Source organism: Apis cerana, linkage group LG10, assembly GCF_029169275.1.
Source record: "Apis cerana isolate GH-2021 linkage group LG10, AcerK_1.0, whole genome shotgun sequence".
NCBI lineage: Eukaryota > Metazoa > Arthropoda > Insecta > Hymenoptera > Apidae > Apis > Apis cerana.
In genome coordinates this window covers 8,634,352-8,654,822 of record NC_083861.1, presented here as the reverse complement: position 1 = coordinate 8,654,822, position 20,471 = coordinate 8,634,352, and the positions used below count along the sequence as shown (strand labels likewise).

Below are 20,471 nucleotides of genomic sequence, written 5' to 3'. Positions count from 1 at the left end.
TTAAGTTAAAACATATTTAAATTAAAATTTCGTTAAGAAATAGCGAAAGTACCATTTGAATTTTGCTTTGAAAAATATCAAAATATAAAAAATGTATTTTAAAAACTACAAATATTTTTTAAAATTCTAATTTCAATGAATTCGATATAGTCAAATGTATCGATACTTTTATATCGATATTTATTTATGTTAATCAAATCACAAACACATAAATAATAGAATATGCATTCATACATCGCATTTGCTTTTATTGTCCTTAGGTTATTTTGTCGTTGTCCAATAGAATGAAGCTTCAGCTAGTGAATTCTGGAGTTATTGGTTGATTTTCTTTTTTTTAAATAATAAATATAAATTATGATATAATTTAAAACATTAAGATTATATAACATAAATAAAAATTTATATTTGAAATATTAGAATAGATTAATTAAATCATTTATTTTTTATATTAAATGTCAATATTTATTTTATTCAATAGAAATACTTTTTTCGATATTAATTAAGAATCGCATTTGCAGCATCGCATCTTATCGATATTAAAAGTATTTGATATCGAAACAAAAGTATCGAGTATATATTCATATTTACATGTATCAATTCATCTCTAGCAATGGTGTCGGAAAGTTCATCGTTGTGTTGTGATCTATTGGTTTGAAGATTGAATTATCAAAATCTGGAGATGTATCGATAATTACTACTGAAAAAGGCGAATCGACTAACGATTCTAAAGAATATAAAAATAAACACAAAAAAAACTAATTGAATGGAATCTCTAATTGAAATGAACACCAAGTTATCAAAGTGCGGTGATGCGTCTATAGTGCAACAAGATGCAACAAAGATGCAAATGGAGCATAAAGATAAGTTAGACATAGTTCAAGAAAGTCCAAAAAAAATAGAATTGTCGTTTGAGGAAAACATTAAATTAAGCAAAAACAACGATACATCGATTGTTTCTCCAAAAGTGCTAGAAATTAAAGATAGAATGGATATGCCCCAAGAAGTTTCAAAATCATTAGAATCCTCGCATATAGAGATTTCACAAGAAACTATAGAAAAATCAGTAGAAACCAAAATGCAAGAAATGTTGCCAAAATTTGAATCGCCATTTGATATGAAGATCAAAGATTCCAATTTTAGTGATGCATCTATTGTTTCTTCAGAGAAACAAGAACAATTAATAGAAAACAAACTTCTGCAAGAAATACCTATAAAAACGGAATCACTTCTTGAAATGAATATTAAATTATCTAAAAGTGACAATGAATCCATTGTTCATTCAGAAGTATTAGATGAAATTATAGATAAAATAGATATATCTCAAGATGATACACAATTATTGAAGCCATTGCATATTGAAATTTCACAAGAAGCTATGGAAAAGTCAGTGGAAGAAACTATGCATGAAATTATACCAAAAGTTGAATCATCACTTGACACAATGTTCAAGCTTCCTAATTTTGATGATTCATCTGTTTTATCTTCAGGAAAGCAAGAAGAATTAGAAGAAAGCAAAATTCTACAAGAAATATTAGATAGAACACCTACTATATTAGAATCTTCTGTTGGAATAAAAATTGAATCAGCCAAAAATGACAATTCATCTATTGTTCATTCAGAAGTATTAGATGAAATTAAAAATGAAATGGATAAATCTGAAGATATTTCAAATTCATTAAAATTCTCCCATATTAATGTATTACAAGAAGATATAGAAAAATCAAAAGAAATCAAACATGAGGTATTGCCAAAATCACCTGAAATGAAAATTGAGGTATTTAAATTTGATGATACATCTATTAATTCTTTAGAGAAACAAGAAAAATTAGTTGAAAGTACAATTTTGCAGGAAGTATCCATGAGAGAAGAAACATCATTAGAAATGAATATTGAATTAACTAAAGATGAAGATGAATCTATCATTCATTCAGAAATTTTAAATGAAATTAAAGAAAGAATAGATATATCTCAAGATGATAAACCATTAGAACAATTGGATATTAAGGTACCACATGATAATGTAGAAGAATCAATAGAAACAGCATCAAAACTTGAATTGTCATTTAATATGAAAATCAAAGATTCTAATTTTAGTGATACATCTATTATTCCTTCAGAAGAACAAGAAATGTTAGAAGAAAGCAAAATTTTACAGGAAATACCCAATAAAACAGAATCACTTCTTGAATTGGAGAATAAATTATCCAAAACTGATGATGCATCTCTTACATATCCAGAAATGCAAGATAAAATTAAGGACACATTACATATGTCTCTAAATATTACAAAACCATTACAGCAACTACATGTCGAAATATCACATGAAATTATAGAAAAATCAATGCAAGAAACATTATCAAAACTTGCATCACCACTTAGTATAAAAGTCAAAGATTCTAATTTTACTGATATATCTATTGTTTCTTCAGAACAACAAGAAAAATTGGAAGAAAATAAACTTTTACAGGAAATACCCAAGGAAACAGAATCACTTATAGAAATGGAGATTAAATTATCTAATAATGATGATACATCTCATGTTTATTCAAAGATTTCAGATGAAATTACAAATACAGCAAATATATCACAAGTTATTACAAAATCTGTAGAGCATCCAAATATAGAAATACCACATGAAGTTATAAAAAAATCAATGGAAACCATGCAAGAAGCTTTGCCAGTACTTGAATCATTTAATATGAAGATAAAGGATTCTAAATTTAATGATGCATCTATTGTTTCTTTAAAAAAAGAAGAACAATTAGAACAAGAAAGTAAACTTCTACAAAAAATACCAGAAACAACAGAATCATATCTTGAAATAAAGAATAAATTATCCAATATTGAGAATTCATCTATTGTTGATTCTGAAGATTTAGATGAAATTAAAGAAAAAATAGATATAACACAAGATGTTTCAAAGTTATTAGAACCATCAGAAATTGAAATCTCTCAAGAAGCTATAGAAAAATTAGTAGAAACTATGCAACAAAATTTACCAGAAGGTGAATCATCACTTGATATGGAAATGAAGCTTTCTGAGTTTGATGATGCATCTGTTCTATCTTCAGAAAAGCAAGAATTAGTAGAAAATAAATCCATACAAGAAATACCAAAAAAAATAAAATCACCTCTTAGAATACAAAGTAAATTACCTAAAAGTGACAATGCATCCATTCCACATTCTGAAATGCTAAACCAATTTAATGAAAAAATAAATATATCTAAAGATGTTACAGAATTATTAGAACCAACACGTATTGAAATCTTACAAGAAGATATAGAAAAATTAGTGGAATCAATACATGAAAGAATACCAAAAGTTGAATCTATGGAATCTATGGAAATGAAACTTAATGAAATTGATGATACATCTTTTTTATCTTCAGAGAAGCAAGAAGAATTAGAAGAAAATAAACTTCTGCAGGAAATACAGAAGGAAACAGAATCATCTATTAAAATAGATATTAAATTGTCCAAAAATGAAAACATTGTCCATTCTGAAATATTAGATGAAATTAAAGATAAAATAGATAAAATATCTCAAGATGATACAAAAACTATTGAGTCACCACATTTTGAAATTTCACAAGAAATTATAGAAGAATCAGTAGAAACTTTGCATGAAACATTGATTAAAGTTGAATCACCTCTTGGTATGAAAATCAAAGCTTTTGAATTTGATGATGCATCTATAATTTCTTCAAAAAAACAAGAATTAGAAGAAAGTAAATTATTAGAAGAAATACCCAAGACAACAATATCATCTCTAGAAATGAAGATTAAATTAAATGAAAATGATGATATATCCACTGTTCATTCAGAAATGCTGGAAGAAACTGAAAATAAATTGGACATGACTCCAGATATAACAAAATCAATAGAGACATCTGATATTGATCAGATAATCAATGATCAAGTTATAGAAAAATCTGTAGAAACTATTTATGAAACTTTACCAAAAGTTACATCACCACTTGATATGAAGATTGAGCTTTCTAATTTTGTTGATGCATGCATTGTTTCTTCAGAATTGCAAGAAGAATTAGAAGAAAACAAACTTCAAGAAGAAATACCTAAGAGAACTATATCTATGGAAATGAAGAATGAATTGTCTGAAAATGACAATACATCCATTGTTCATTCAGAAATGATAGAAGAAACTAAAAATATAACAGATATATCTCAAGATGTTAAAGAATTATTAGAAACATCAGATATTGAAATCTCACAAAATGCTATAGAAAAATCAGAGGAAATTAGATATGAAACTTTTCCAAAACTTGAATCGCCACTTGGTACGGAAATTAAACTTCCAGAATTTGAGAATGCATCTATTGCTTCTTTAGAAGAGCAAGAACATTTAGAAGAAAGCAAACTTTTACAGGAAATATCCAAAGATACTGAATCATCTATTGAAATGAAAATTAAATATGACGATGCATCTATAATCGTTCATCCGCACGATGGAATTAAAGACAAAATAGAAATATTTCAAGATGTTACAAAATCAATGGATACATCGCATAATGACATTGTACAGAAAGTAATAAAAAAACCCCTAGAAACCGTAATTGAGCCATTACCAAATCTTGAATCGCCACTTGATACGAAAAATAAAATTTCTGAGTTTGATAATATATCTAATGTTGATAATATATCTAATATTTCTTCAGAAAAGGAAAAACATTTGGAAGAAAGTAAACTTTTGCAAGAAATATCTAAAAGAATAGAATCACCACTCGAAATAAAAATTAATTTATCTACATGCGAAAATGCATCCACTATTGATACACAAATCATGCAAGAAACTGAAAATAAAGTAGATACATCTCAAGATACCAATACAAAACCATTAGAATTATTGCAGATTAAAATCTCAAATGAAGCAATAGAGAAATCAGTTGAAACAATGTATGAAAAATTATCAACAACTGAATCACTTGATATGAAGAATAAGTATATTGAGTTTGATAATAGATCTATTGTTTCTCCAAAAAAAGAAAAGCAATTGGAAGAACATAAATTTTGTCATGAAATACCTATAAGAACAGAATCGCCTGTTGAAGTAAAGATTAAATTGTCTAAAAATGATGATACATCCACTATTCATTCAGAAGTCTTAAACGAAACTAAAGATAAAATGGATATGTCTCAAGATATTACAAAATTGTTAGAACCATTACCAAATGAAATCGCAAAAGAAACTATAGAAAAATCAATAGAAATCACACATGAAAATTTTCCGAAAATTGAATCTCCACTTGGTATGAAAATCAAGCTTACTAAGTTTGGTAGTGCATCTATTATTTCTTCAGAAAAGCAAGAACAGTTAGGAACAAATAAATTACTTCAAGTAATAGCCAAAAAAACAGATTCACCTCTTGGAATGAAGATTAAATTGTCCAAAAATGGAGATACATCAATTGTACATCCAGAAGACAAAATAAAAGAGAAAAGAGATATGATTCAAAAAAATACTATAAAATCATTAGAACCATTGCATAATGAGATATCACAAGAAATTATAGAAAAATCTAAAGAAATGCATGAAACTTTACCAAAAGTTGGATCACCACTTGGTATGAAGATCAAGCTTTCTAAATTTGGTGATGCATCTATTATATCTTCAGAGAAACAAGATCAGTTGGAAGAAATCAAAGTTCCACAGGAAATACCCAAAAGAACAGAATCACCACTTGGAATGAAGATTAAATTATCCAAACGTGGTGATGCATCAATTATTCATTCAGAAGTTCTAAATGAAATTAAAGACAAAATAGATATATCTCAAGATGTTTCAAAATCATTGGAGCCATCTCATTTCGAAATTTTACATGAAGATATAGAAAAATTAATTGAACCTGAGGAATCTTTGCCAAAAGTTGAATCGTTACTTGGTATGAAAATCAAGCTTTCTAAGCTTGGTGAAGCATCTATTGTTTCTTCAGAAAAGCAAGAACAGTTTGAAGAACATAAACATCTACAAGATATACCCAAAAGAACAGAATCACCATTTGGAATGAAGATTAAACTATCCAAAAGTGGAGGAGCATCTATTGTTCATTCCGAAATGCCAGAAGAAAATAAAGATAAAAAAGAAATATTTTCAAATGTTACAAAATCTTTGGAACCACTACATATTGATATCTCACAAGAAGCTATAGAAAAAACATTTGGAACCAGACATGAATCTTTGGCAAAAATTGAATCTCCACTTGGTATGAAGATTAAACTTTCTAAATATGGTGATGCATCTATTGTTTCTTCAGAAAAACAAGAATATCTAGGCGAAAATAAACTTTTGCAGGAAGTACCTAAGAGAACAGAATCACCTCTTGGAATGAAAATTAAATTATCTAAAAGTGGCAGTGCATCCATTGTACATTCAGAAGTGCTAGATGAAGTTAAAATTAAAAAGGATATATTACAAGATGTTACAAAATCGTTAGAGCCATTGCATATTGATATCTCACACGAATTTGTAGATAAAGCAATAGAAATCAAACATGATACTTTACCAAAGATTGGCTCTCCACTTGGTATGAAAATAAAGCTTTCTAAGTTTGGTGATGCATCTATTGTTTCTTCAGAAAAACAAGAACAATTAGGAGAAAACAGACTTCTTCAAGAAGTACCTAAGAGAACAATATCACCTCTAGGAATGAAAATTAAATTGTCTAAACGTGGTGATGCATCCATTGTTCATTCAGAAGTATTGGAAGAAATTAAAGATAAAATGGATACTTCTCAACATGTTACAAAATCATCAGAATCACCACATATTGATGTTACACAAGAAGTTGTAGAAAAATTAATAGAAATACACGAAACTTCGTCAAAAATTGAATCACCGCTTGGTATGAAGATCAAGCTTTCTAAGTTTGGTGATGTATCTAGTGCAGAAAAACAAGAACAATGGGAAGAAAGCAAACTTTTACAAGAAATACCCAAGAGAACAGAATCGCCTCTTGTAATGAAGATTAAATTATCCAAAAGTGGCGATGCATCAATTGTTCATTCGGAAATTTTAGATGAGATAAAAGACAAAATGGAAATATCTCAAGATGCTATAAAATCATTAGATTCTCCTCATATTGAGATTTCACATGAAGCTATAGAAAAATCTGTAGAAAACATGCAGGAATCTTTACCAAAAATTGAATCGCCACTTGGTATGAAAATTAAGTTTTCTAAATTTGGTGATGCATCTATAATTTCTTCAGAGAAACAAGATCAGTTCGAAGAAAGTAAAATTTTGCAAGAAATACCTAAAAGAACAGAATCGCCTCTGGGAATGAAAATTAAATTATCTAAAAGTGGTGGTGCATCTATTGTTCATTCAGAAGTTCTAGAAGAAATAAAAGATAAAATTGATATATCTCAAGATGTTATAAAATCTTTAGAACCACTACATATTGAAATTTCACAAGAAACTATAGAAAAATCAATAGAAAATATACATGAAACTGTATCAAAAGTTGAATCACCACTTGGTATGAAAATCAAATTTTCTAAATTTGGTGATGCATCTATTGTTTCTTCAGAAAAGCAAGAGCAATTGGGAGAAACTAAATTATTGCAAGAAATACCCAAAAGAACAGAATCACCTCTTGGAATGAAGATTAAATTATCTAAAAGCGGTGATGCATCTATTGTTCATTCAGAAGTATTAGATGACAGAATAGACATATCTCAGGATGTTTCAAAATATTTGGAATCTCCATACATTACTCAAGAAATTGTAGATAAATCAATAGATAATATACATGAATCATTATCAAAAATTGAATCACCACTTGGTATGAAGATCAAGCTGTCTAAGTTTGGTGATGCATCTATTATATCTTCAGAGAAACAAGATCAGTTGGAAGAAATCAAAGTTCCACAAGAAATACCCAAGAGAACTGAATCACCTTTAGGAATGAAAATTAAACTATCCAAAACTGGAGATGCTTCTATCATACAACCTGATATATCTGATGATGTAAATAAAACTATCCGAATATCTGAGGCAGAACATTCTAAAACTGGTGATGCTTCTTTAGGTATGAAAATAAAATTATTAAAAACTGGAGATGCATCTATAGTAGATTCAGAAAAGAAGGATAAACAACAGCGACGTCGAGATACTGATTCATCTCTTGAAATGAAAATTAAATTATCTAAGACCGGTCATCCGACAATTGTGGCTTGCGATAATCAAACGGAAACTGCATATAAATCCAAAGAAATTGATTCATCTCAAAATTTTACACAAAGATACAAAGAGGCTGGACAAATCGGTCATAAAGACTCTACATTAAAAATTCTTAAAACTGGTCATTCAACTATTTTACAAAGCAATCGTTCAGAACTTACTATTGAACCAGTGCAAATGCACGGAAAGAAAATAGATAATGTAATTGAAATGTCTCCAAAGCGTAAGGATATTACTATCGCACCTATCGATTCCAAAAAGTCTAAGTTAGAAACTCAATTCACACAAATTTTGCCTGAAGTTACTATTCAACCTGTTACACCTAGAGAACAAAAACAGTTTTTATTTGATCCAAAAAACAGCGCGATTAGTCTACAGCAAATGAATGTTATAAATCAAGAAATCAGTATTACTCAAGTAAGACCACAAAAATCATCAGATACTTCTATGAATGAAAAATTGAAGGATATTTTATCAAAAAATGTATCTAGTTCACCAATGAATTCTGATTGTGAAATTATAGAACAACGGCCTGAATTGATAATAGTAAATGAAAATTCAAATTCTAGCCAAGACGTTGTGATAATAGAAGAAGTTTCCAATAGAATGCCAGAAGTTAAAGTGCCTAAAAAAAGAGGTAGACCCAGAAGGAATCCATTACCTCAAGGAATTACTCATCCTCCACCTCATTTATTAATACCTAGGGATCCTTTATCTTTAGACGACTCGCAACATATGCAATCATCAGCACATTTTCCAGAATCCAGAGAGAATGAAAGGCCTAAAAGAACTTGTAGGAATCAGAAGAGTTATGCTCCTCCTAGAAGAGGTAGAGGACGAGGTTTGTATTTTTCAAATAGTTTATGTGTAAATATTATATAATTACTTTTTTCATATTTTTATCACTTTGTTCATTTCTTTTTTTCTTTTTTTTTTTTTAATTTTTAGGTCGAGGAAAACGAAAATTAGATAATGCAGATTCACAAATAATGAAAAAACCTAAGATAGAACAAGATTTAAATGCGATAGAAGCTTCTACAACGGCTATAATAACGATAGATGATTCTGGAGTGCAACAAGAATCTTTCGGAAAATCATCAGAACTGTATAAAGTTCTTAAACAACCAGTTATGGATTCCAAAATAACTAATTCTTCGGGTAAAGTTGATAAAAAGATTATTGGAAAAAAAACTGATAAATTAAAAAATGCAAATATAATTAATAATTAATAAATAACATGCTTATAGACTCCACGGAAATAAATAAAACATCAGAAATGCGATTACCTAAACCAGTATCAAACATTAAAGATGATATTAAGGATAAGAAATTGATTGAAATCGTTCCTGAACGAATACAAAAGGCTGTAACAAAAGTAGATTCTGATAACAGATCTGATAAACTGACAGAGAATACAAAATTAGAAAGTAAAGACATATTAATACCACCTGGACATCCTAACTGGCTTACACCAGCATCAAAACGAGTAGAAAATGCTACAAAGCATGAGAATGTGTCTACAGTGCAAGTAATAGATGAAGAAACGAGAATGAGTGCAGAATTAGGTTCAAGGTCTCAAACTCCAGCTAGAAATATTTCTGCACCAGGTATGTTATTTATATTATATATTAATTTTAAAAGTTCAATAATGCAATAATTATTTTTTATATTTAGAATAATTATTATAAGTAAAAAATAATGATTTTATTTATTATATAAATATTTATATTATTATTTGTTAACAATTAAAATCAATTATATTATATATTAATTATATATTTATATAAAATATATTTTTATTATATTTTTAAAAATAATAATAAATTTTCAAAACAAAAAAATGATAATAATGAAAAGCAATATATGGATTATAGTCATCATATGACTAAACAAAATTAAAAGATAAATGTATTGGTAGACCTCCAAGTAAGATATCTATAAATAGATCTTTTCTTGTGTCCTAACATCTCTCAAGCACCTAAATGTGAGATGTATTTAAATTAAGCACAAAATGTACTATTACTTTAAATCATAATGAATATGTATTAAGATATATATTTTAAAAAAATTTTAAAACCATAATGGTTAGTGTTTTATTATTATCATATCAATTATATACATTTTTTAAAAATATTTTTATTTTGAAAAGTTTAATAACATAGATATTTATTGTTAATCTTAATTGTGAAATTAAATTAATCTATTCGTTTTTTTTCTATTTATTTTAATAAAGACAATTATTTTTAATATAATTCTTTAATATAATTCTATAATTTAAATTATAAAACATTATTATGTAGTAGTTGGTTATGTCTTTAAATACAAAGTATTATATCTTTATAATATCATAGCCTCTGAAACTATGGTAAATGAGGAATCCCAAGGAAGTGTACTTAGTACTGCAACCACAGAATCAGAAAAAGTGAAAGTTAAAAATCGAAGAATGGAAATTAATTTTGATCCAGACGAAGGACCATTTACTGTCGATAAAATTGCTGAATATGAATGGCCACTAGATCGAAAAGGTGAAACATTTATGATACAAGAACAAATATCTCAGTACCTTGGTGTAAAATCTTTCAAAAGAAAATATCCAGATTTAAAGAGAAGAGTAGTGGATATGGAAGAGAGAAATTATTTGAGAGAAAATGGATTAGTTAGTGAAGCAATGTGTGATATGGGTAAATTATTTATAAATTATTTATTTATTATTTTTTACTTATTCTTTACTAGTATATTTTTATTAATGTTATTTTAGGATTAACTGCTGTATGCAGTTCAGAAGTATTAGATGTAATGTGCAGTGATTTTCCGGATCAATATGAAGAATATCGTAAACATATGCGCGAAAAACAAGTGAAAGAACATTCTAAAAAACAAAAAGAATTAACAGCAGCTGCAAATGCTGAAAAAAATAGAATTGATCTAGCAGAAATGGCAGTTCAATCTGCATTATCTTGGAATATTAATTTAAATAAAGCTCGACGAGAAAATAGAAAATGCAGCTTAGATTTACAAACTTTTACAATACATGTGCCAAAAAAACAACTAAAAATTGAAACGGAACGAAGAATTGGTCACTACCCTGTTGCATTGATACCAGGACAATATACAGATTATTATCGGGAATATACACCAGCTGAATTACGATATTATCCTCTTAATACTGTACTCTATGGTCCTATGAGACCAAATGAACGTAAATTTGACAGTCAATCAGAAGGATCTCAAAGTGATAGTGATAGTGATTCATCTTCAGATGATTCAAGGTTTATATTATTATTAAAACTTAACATTTTAATATCTCTTGTGAAAGAATAGTTTTTTATTTTTTATATATAGTTCATCTTCTAGCGAGGGAACACAGGATACAGAAGGTTCTCAGTCTACAATGGACGAAGTAGATATGGAAATAGCAAACCAAAAAGATGAAATAAAATTAAAATGTAAGATGTGTTTAAAAACATTGAATAAACATAGTAAAAATGAAGTTTTAATTCAATGTGGTACATGTAATGGACATGGTAATTATTTTATATCATTTTTATTGATTTTTTATTCTTTTATAATAAATATCGTAATATTTTTATATTATAGTTCATCCATCATGTATAGATCTAACTTTAGATATGGTTCCTCATATTCAATCATATGCATGGCAATGCACAGATTGTAAAACTTGTGCTCAGTGTCATGATCCTGCTGACGAAGATAAAATGCTTTTTTGTGATATGTGTGATAGAGGGTATGCTTTTTTTATTATAAAACATAAAATATATATACAATTATATATATATATATATATATATATATAATTTATTTAGGTATCATATTTATTGCGTTGGCCTTCGACGAGTACCCCAAGGAAGATGGCATTGTCAAGAATGTGCTGTCTGTGCAAATTGTAGTTCAAGAGAACCTGGTGGTATAAATTCTGATAGAAACAGTGTTGCTCAATGGCAACATGAATATAAAAAAGGTGATAAGAATACTCGTGTTTATGTTTCAACACTATGTGTTCCATGTTCAAAGTAAGTAGTACTAATTTTTCTTTCATCTTATGGTGTAATGTATGAGTGAAAATGTGATTAAAAATACACATACTAAGTGCTAGTTTTCAAATTTTCACGGGGCTTCGTTATTGCTTCACAATTTCCTTAATTCACACTAATCTTCTTCTTAAAAAAAATTTATAAACTAATGTTTCACATTCACAATGTCATCATATTTGAATCTTTGGGTTTTAAAAATTAGATATATACAATTTGATTAATAACATACATTTATCTATACTTAATTTATTCATGCATGTTTAAGATAAATTGGCAAAGATTCAAATTTTCATCAGTTATATTAAATTCTGGCATTATAATGAATCCTTATCCAAATTCATTAACCCCATAATCTTTATGTAATAACAAGGCTATGGCGAAAGGGTCGCTATTGCCCACACTGCAGTCGCTGTCATACTGCGCCAAGACTCGACCTGGAAGCAAATCTAGTGCATTGCAGCGCATGTGACAAATATCTGCACTTAGGTATTGACACAAATTCCATATAATTCCGTTATATATTTTTCATTGCATGTCATTGCATTTGCATGTTTCATCAAATATTTTTGTCTTTAAGAATAATTTAACTATTTCAAATTTAAAAAAAAGGTTTCAGGTATAGTAAAATATTAAATATAAAAAAATATTTAATAATTGGCATTTATCATTATAATAAAAAAGTTATTCTCATTAAAATCATTAATATTTACAGGTTGCGTGGAGACCAAGGGAATGCTATTAGACAGGAAAAATTATCTATGTGATTTTTGTGCACCAAATCGCCAGCATATGATGAAACCATTAATATCGAAAACATTGAAAACGTAAATAAATATAAATATATAATTTTTGTTTAAAGACGAGGGTTGTATAAAATGTGAATCCCGTGCATAGAAAAACTGATAAAATAGAATTTTTTTTATTTATGTAGATAATGAATATATTATGAAGATTTAACTGATTCATTTATTATAAAATCTTTCATATGAATTTTTAAATGGAAAGAATATTATTGTACATAATTATATGATTATAATCAATTTGAAAAATTAAGTATTTTGTTACATAAAAGTAGTTATAATTAGCTATATATAAAATTTAAAATATATAAAGTCTCACTTTAAATGTTAATGTTTAAGTAAAAATTTTAAAGATTCCAATTTTCTTTTTATCCTTTTATACTTAAATGTCGATAGTTCTTTTTTAAAATACTATTATAAAATGAAAAAAAATTTTTTTTTTTAAACAAATTGTGTTCATATAATTTATTTTCTTTTCACTATATTATTACATATAAAATTATTTATCATAATAAGAAGAAATCATTATTGGAAGACTGTTTTACAGTATTATATAAATTTTATAATTATTTTTAACATTTCTTTTTAAATGTATATATGGTGCTGTTTTTTAAAATGTTTATATTTGTTATATGCATATATATGCATAAGTTTAATATTAATTTTTAGAGTTAATTTCAATTTATAAAAAAATTAACAATCTTGTAATTTATTAGTTGTAGATTTAAAAAAAAATAAAAATTAATACATATGTATGATGAAGGTAAAAAGGGAGCATAATAAAATATGAAACAAAATAGCAATTTCTTAAAAATATATATCACTTTCTTTATTTTTCTTTGCAATATAATCCTCGGAATAGTATTTTGTTGCGAGAGTATGCCTTGCAAATATTTTTACATATTTATAGTAACATAGTATTCACATCATGAATAATATGTTTCATGTTCTTCTGAAATTTATCTTTTCTCGCCGTTCAGCCATAATTAATAACCAATTATTTTCAAAACTAATTACATCATATAATACAATGCAAAATTTTTTAGATTATTTAGTAATATATACAAGAAAATAAGATCATAATACTAAAATTGATTAAACAATGACCAAATTGTAAAATACAAACTTTGGCATATCGTTGCATGAATATTATACTGTCAAAAATATTTTAATATATAGCATATTTTTGTACAAGACGTATCTCTAAAGCATTAGATCAATTATGCAGAAACTACCGAGGATTTACACAGTATCTTTTTTGCGAAGTAAATATTTTTTATATCCTTTTGCAAAGCTACATGTGTCTGCCATTACAATACAAAGTTTAAATGATAGCGGAACAACATCGGCAGCATTTCAAAAGTGAAAGAAGACAATCGTTAAGAAGTGCGTGTTTTAAATTTCCGCATATCGATTCATTTTTCCTTTTTTCTCTTTTTTTTTTAACTAAGATTAGAAAGGGCATAAACTAGACTTTTTTCATATTTGATGTTAAAATGTACAATTTCCCTAATACGTCTGATACTTTTTTCTTTAATATTCAATTTACTTTGAGCGCTACTATAAAAATGGCTGTGCACGCTTTCAAATTCTTTCAAAATCACACACTTAACACTCCGCACGTATCGTGAAATTGTGAAAAATAAAAAACAACTTGAGCAAAAAACGAGGCATAGCATACAGCACACATTATGAAATGACATAATGTGTTTTGCATTACGTAGAACACTTATACTAACGAGATAAAATGATTTAAAATCATTAACGTCTCGTTGACTAGCCGAATATAAATATACTATTGACAGATGTCAAGTGAATTCTGAGCAAACCCAACAAGCAATCAGTAGAAAAGGTGAAAAATAACATTATATTCGAGCACTGATACTGCTAAGTAATTATCCTTTAGAATATATAAAGTTTTACAACCATAGTCGAGTATCGACATAGCCGTTAATCATTTTCATTTCGTACTAAAATCGATTTGTTCTTTTTTTTCATTTATATTCATTGATTGAAATAATTTAAACGGCAAATAAAATTTTTGCAATTCTTTTACGACACAATAATGTTTTGTATATAATTGACAACGTAAAAACTATTATTAGACTTTACTCGTGTCTAATACCACATATAGATAAAAAGGTACTGAAATTATGTAAGTGCGTTGCCGGTATAATAGTAGTAACTAAATTTCGCGTAGAAAATTTAGAAAGAACATCTTGAACAAAATTCGGTCCTGGCGAACTGCCAACTTTATAAAAAATGCGTAAATTGCATGTCGGATTAATAGTTTGGGATCCCTTTGTAAGTTTACAGAGTACATATTCAAGTGCCTCTGTTAGTTCATCTATAGTTAATTCCGTAGAAAGTAAATTCGTTTCCGTGGCTAAATTACCAGTTGAATTGGATGAACCTAATTAAGAGAGAAATCTTTTTATTTGTTTATGAAAAAGTGTAAAAATATTCAGATAAAAATATGTACCAGTAGACATGTAACACACAATTGCTGAAACGTTATTTTCATAATTCCATCTACGTCTTATTGCCACTTTGAAATTACCTACACATTTACCAGTCTCTTCATCTATAATAAAATAATTCTTGAAAAAAATATTTGATGAAGATTTTATATTTTCTGTATTTTCATACTTACATTCAAATCTATTATTATCTCTATGAGCCCAAACGCACCATTCAACCTGAGCACCACGTGGAAGATTTGGTACAATGATGTAATCCACAATAGCATTATTTGTTCGTTTTTCCCATTCTTTTCGTGCGTCTGGTATATAACTAGAATGAGTCAAGAAACAAATACCTTGCACAATATCCCTGAGTTGTGTATTCGAATCCATAGCTTTAACAATACGATCTATATGTCTCAATGTTAAACGACATTGCCTTTTAATATTTAAATCCAAAATAGTCATACTACCAGGCACCAATGGTATTTGTCCAGCAACTGAGATAATATCACCCACCTACCAAATAAATAATTATAACTCTGTTAAAAAAATCTTAAAAATTTTCAAATGTTATTTACTATTATTAATTACTATTATTTGTATACATCTATTAACAAAAATAATTATATCTCTTTTATATATATTAATTAAAATTGGTTAAAAGATATTAAATAATATAATGTAAAAGATATTAAAAAATATTAATAAATGCAATTTAAATTTTTTTTCTTACTTATTAATACTTAATTTTTTATTTTCATTTTAGAAAATTTATTTTGTTTACCTCACTGTTATGTTTCTTTTGTAAACCAGATGTGTGTGCGTGCGCGTACGAATGCGCACATACACACATTTATCTACATATACACACACAGAGACGCGCACGCAAATTGGTTTGTAACGGTAGTACACTCACACGAACAGCTTGAGAATAAGGACCAATGTTTGCAGGTGCCCAGTGACTTATGCTTTGAACATGCATTGTATGTCGTTTGTGAACTTTCTTATCACCACAGTCTTGAGTTTCTTTATAAGCTATAGCATCCAGTACAACATGTATATTTAATGGACATTCCACACATACACGGACTGGTGGATTTATCTTGCTCAAACATGAGATATAAACTTCGTTTATAGATATGTAATTTGACATATCTTTTATATATAATGTTACGGCAACGATGTCCGATATTTGAAGATTTTCCTTTTTGACTAGACCTAGACAGTCGATACGAGTGTTTTATCAATCTATATCAAATCCAAAATGCACTATTACAAGAAAAAAAATTAACTAAAAGGTGTTTTGAAAGACTTAAAGTTTACCTACTGCTTAATTTCTCCAATGCCTCTCGCATCGCAGATTTAGCATCCGGATGTTTCCCAGCAATACCACCAAACCAGAACCAGCCAGTTTGGTTTTTATTTACTATGGGCACATCAGGATAATCTTCTTCTTCATATAAAATTTCCATAGGACTTGGTGGATTAAATTGACCTACATTAATTTTTTTTACATTAATTTAATTTATTATGCAATAAATAAAAAAATTTAATTAATTAAACAGAAAAATAATACCAGAATTTGAAGTCCTTATATTACTGTCTGTACAATCATGTTCATCATTTTCATCTTCCGATAAATTACAACCATCATGTAATTCTGGTCCAACTATTTCTGTGATGTAATCAGATGGAGTTTTAATAGGAACATTTTTTAGTCTCTCTTGTAACGTTAATCCTTCTATACCATCCTAAATAAAGTTTTTTTCAATTATTTATTTTAATCATAAAAATTCTTAAAAATGTATACAATAATAACAATTTTACTCACATTTTTTTCTTGAACATGAATTTTTTTGAAGTTTAAATATCCGACGGGTGCTATGTTATCATTTGAATGAACAACACTTTCATATTCATCTCTAAAATAAACAAAAATATATATATTTTGTCTTATTTATTTTAATAATAAATTTGATAACTTACATTACAATACTTTTATTAAATAATGGACAATCTAATGTAAAGGTTTCATATTCTCCACCTTCTCCACATATGTTAACACCATATTTTTCTCTCTATAAATAAATACATAGCTATTAAAATAACATATATTTGCTTGTTTACAATTTAAATAAATTTTTTTTGCATATAGTTTTTTATGAGCTATTTATATTTGAAATACTTTCAATAAATAAAATAAAATAATAATTAAAATAAAATCAAAAGAAAATCTTTTATTAAATCATTAATCATTAAGACATTTTACTTACTATTTTGGCAAGATGGGATTGCATTTCAGAAAGTGATTTACCCAAATGTCTTGGTTCAAGGCCTAAAGCTGCTACCTTAATTATAACTGCATTGACAGAACTTTCTATCATTTCTTTTAACAATTCATCTTGTTCTCTTCTCCATAAATATGATAAAGAAACAAGTCCTAAACGACTACATCTAAAATTAAACTTTTATTATTAGATATATTATTTATAGATATTTTTGCCAAAATAAAAAATAATTGTTTTTTTAATAAATTTCTGTTAAAATAAAATATTTCAACAATTAAATTTTGCATTAAATAATTACACATTTTCCACTCGAATTCGTTGATAATCACTGAGAATAGCACCTGATGAAACAGCTTCTATATTCTCTTTTTCCTAAAAATTCAAAAAAGTCAAGATTATTATACTAAAAAAATTGTTTTATATATGTTTTATATAATATGTTACCTTTACTTTACTTAACAACCTAAAAAGATCTTCAACTTCATCATTTTCTGTTGGATAATAATATTTTTCTTGCATTTTTGATCTACCAAAGGTTGGTTCACGATACATTGGTAAACCTATAGCTTCTGCAATATATTCAACACCTTGATATCCAACAGTTTGAAACATAAATGAATCTAATTCATCTATAAATTAATTGTTTCATTAATTATTTATTATTTAAATAAACTAATATAATTTATTATTTATTACTTACCTTTACCAACAGGATATAAGTTAGCTAGAGCCACAATATCATGTCCTGCAGCTATACATTGCATCATATTAAAGCATGAATCTTTACCACCACTGACTAGTGCAACAACCCTCATTTTGTTTAATTTACACTCAAAATCTCTCAAAAAAGCTTATCAAGAGCTTAGAGTATAATTAAATCTCAATATACTTTTTTATATAATCATCTGTAATAAAATAATAAAAAATTCCATTGATAATTTTATCATAAAATTTAATATGATAATTTTATCATATTAAATTTATAAGTAATTTCTTTGTAACAATAAATAAAAATATTGTATCAAATATTATATGTATGTATATGCATATGAATGCATAAACAAATTATATGGTTATACTATTTATTATTTATATTATTTATTTTTTATATACATAATATATTGAAGTAAAAAATAGTTTATAATAATTGAATATTTATAAAGTATTATTTTTTTATTTAAAACATTATATTAGAGAAAATTATAAATATAAATTAACAAATACTTATATTAAATATAAAAAAGTATGTAAACTACAAATAATATAATCATATGAGCTTGTAGCATATTTAAAATTACATATGTATATATTACTTATAAGTATATATTAAGCCAAAATTAAATTTACAAGATACATACACACATTGTTTCTTGAATGGTCTAGTATATAAATAATACAATTTAAACATAATCTTTTTCAACAAATATTTAAGAATATTTAAAAAAATTCTTTCTCTTTCTTTTTTCTTAAATCTAACATACTTTGGTGAAAAAAGACTAAGTTATATTTTTTAAAATAAAATTTCACGAAAGGCAAGCATAAAAAGGATATCGAATATACAATTTAACTTATTAATATGCGTGTAACAATTGGCTAGTGAACAAAAATTAATCACTGTACTATTCTAAACAGTAAACGTCACATAATCCGAAAAAATTTCGATAGAATTTAAATTTTTCTTTTAAAAAATATAGAATTTGTTAATTCAAAATGCAAAATCTATCATTAATGATATGTTAGAAAAAAAATCAACGATTATTAAGGAAAAAAAGAATACCTACGGAGAAATTTTTTGGTTATTGCCGATCTCGACTAAACGAGAAATATTACGAAATGACGCCCAGCAACGAATTGCACAGGGAACACGAACGATAATTTCGAACTTATGTACGCTAAAATAAACTCTAAATTCTCAACAAATGTAATATTTACATTAAATTGGCGATGAAAGTTCCTTACACGGCAAAGTCTATCAGAGACTGCGATTGCTTGATAGTGGCGCCTCTCGGTGATAGAACTTTCAACATAAACTCTAAAATTGAGGTTATGACTTATTTTAATTCTTCAATTAGTTATGATATGTATTGAATAAATTTCTTTCTAATTTTATCTTTATTATACGTTATTTTTACTATTATTGGAAAATATTATTTTAAATTTTGCAAATTTGTTATAAAAACTAAGATTGTTTTCGAGAAATTCTCAAGTATAAATCATGCAACTGTACCTCGTGACATCATCAATATACAAAATATATCGATGTCTCGTTATTTCAATCTATTCTATGCTATTATTTACTGATTGTGATATAACTTAAATCAAATAATAATTATTATTTCTTCTTTTATATATATATATATATATATATTTATATATATATATATATATATATATATATATATATATATTTGTTTATAATATTCTAATATTTTCATTTCTTTCATAAAACAAGAATATAATTTATTGCAAGATGAAATATATAATTTCAAGTATATGTGTATTTATTAGAATAGAATTGAGTTGAAATAGTTTTCAAATTTTTGTCTTTCTACATTACATAACTTCGAGATATTTGTTTATTAACATCAACGTCATTTGTTTAGGGTTTAGTTGACACATTCTACCTATGACTATAGGAATAGATCATTGAAACTATATATGTTTTA

At 26.8% G+C, this 20,471-nt stretch overlaps 2 protein-coding genes across 8 annotated transcripts; one reads left to right on the top strand and one right to left on the bottom strand.

Moving 5' to 3' along the window:
• Positions 1–293: 293 nt before the first annotated feature.
• LOC107993123 (uncharacterized) lies at positions 294–13,377 on the top strand. Of its 6 annotated transcripts, none has more exons than XM_017049360.2 (10): positions 294–9,041; positions 9,149–9,358; positions 9,448–9,807; positions 10,552–10,881; positions 10,959–11,469; positions 11,543–11,724; positions 11,798–11,945; positions 12,025–12,231; positions 12,623–12,738; positions 12,965–13,377. In XM_017049360.2, exons 1-10 carry the CDS (start codon positions 764–766, stop codon positions 13,078–13,080), a joined length of 10,458 nt encoding a protein of 3,485 aa, XP_016904849.2. In that variant the 5' UTR covers positions 294–763; the 3' UTR covers positions 13,081–13,377. The 6 variants fall into 6 exon arrangements, with proteins under 6 accessions (XP_016904849.2, XP_061936105.1, XP_016904850.2 ...); XM_062080121.1 differs by having other exon boundaries at positions 11,522–11,724; XM_017049361.2 differs by lacking the exon at positions 12,623–12,738 and having other exon boundaries at positions 12,025–12,179.
• Positions 13,378–13,855: 478 nt separating this feature from the next.
• On the bottom strand, positions 13,856–19,891 carry LOC107993124 (uncharacterized). 2 transcript variants are annotated; one of them, XM_017049365.3, is made up of 13 exons: positions 19,738–19,891; positions 18,506–18,710; positions 18,250–18,434; positions 18,104–18,177; positions 17,791–17,971; positions 17,504–17,595; positions 17,349–17,439; positions 17,094–17,268; positions 16,845–17,012; positions 16,434–16,735; positions 15,706–16,033; positions 15,535–15,636; positions 13,856–15,465 (listed from the first exon to the last, which is right to left on the bottom strand). In XM_017049365.3, the coding sequence occupies exons 2-13, from the start codon at positions 18,618–18,620 to the stop codon at positions 15,161–15,163; spliced, it is 2,118 nt and encodes a 705-aa protein (XP_016904854.1). In that variant the 5' UTR covers positions 18,621–18,710; positions 19,738–19,891; the 3' UTR covers positions 13,856–15,160. The 2 variants fall into 2 exon arrangements, with proteins under 2 accessions (XP_016904854.1, XP_016904853.1); XM_017049364.3 differs by having other exon boundaries at positions 19,587–19,815.
• Between the last annotated feature and the right edge of the window lie 580 nt (positions 19,892–20,471).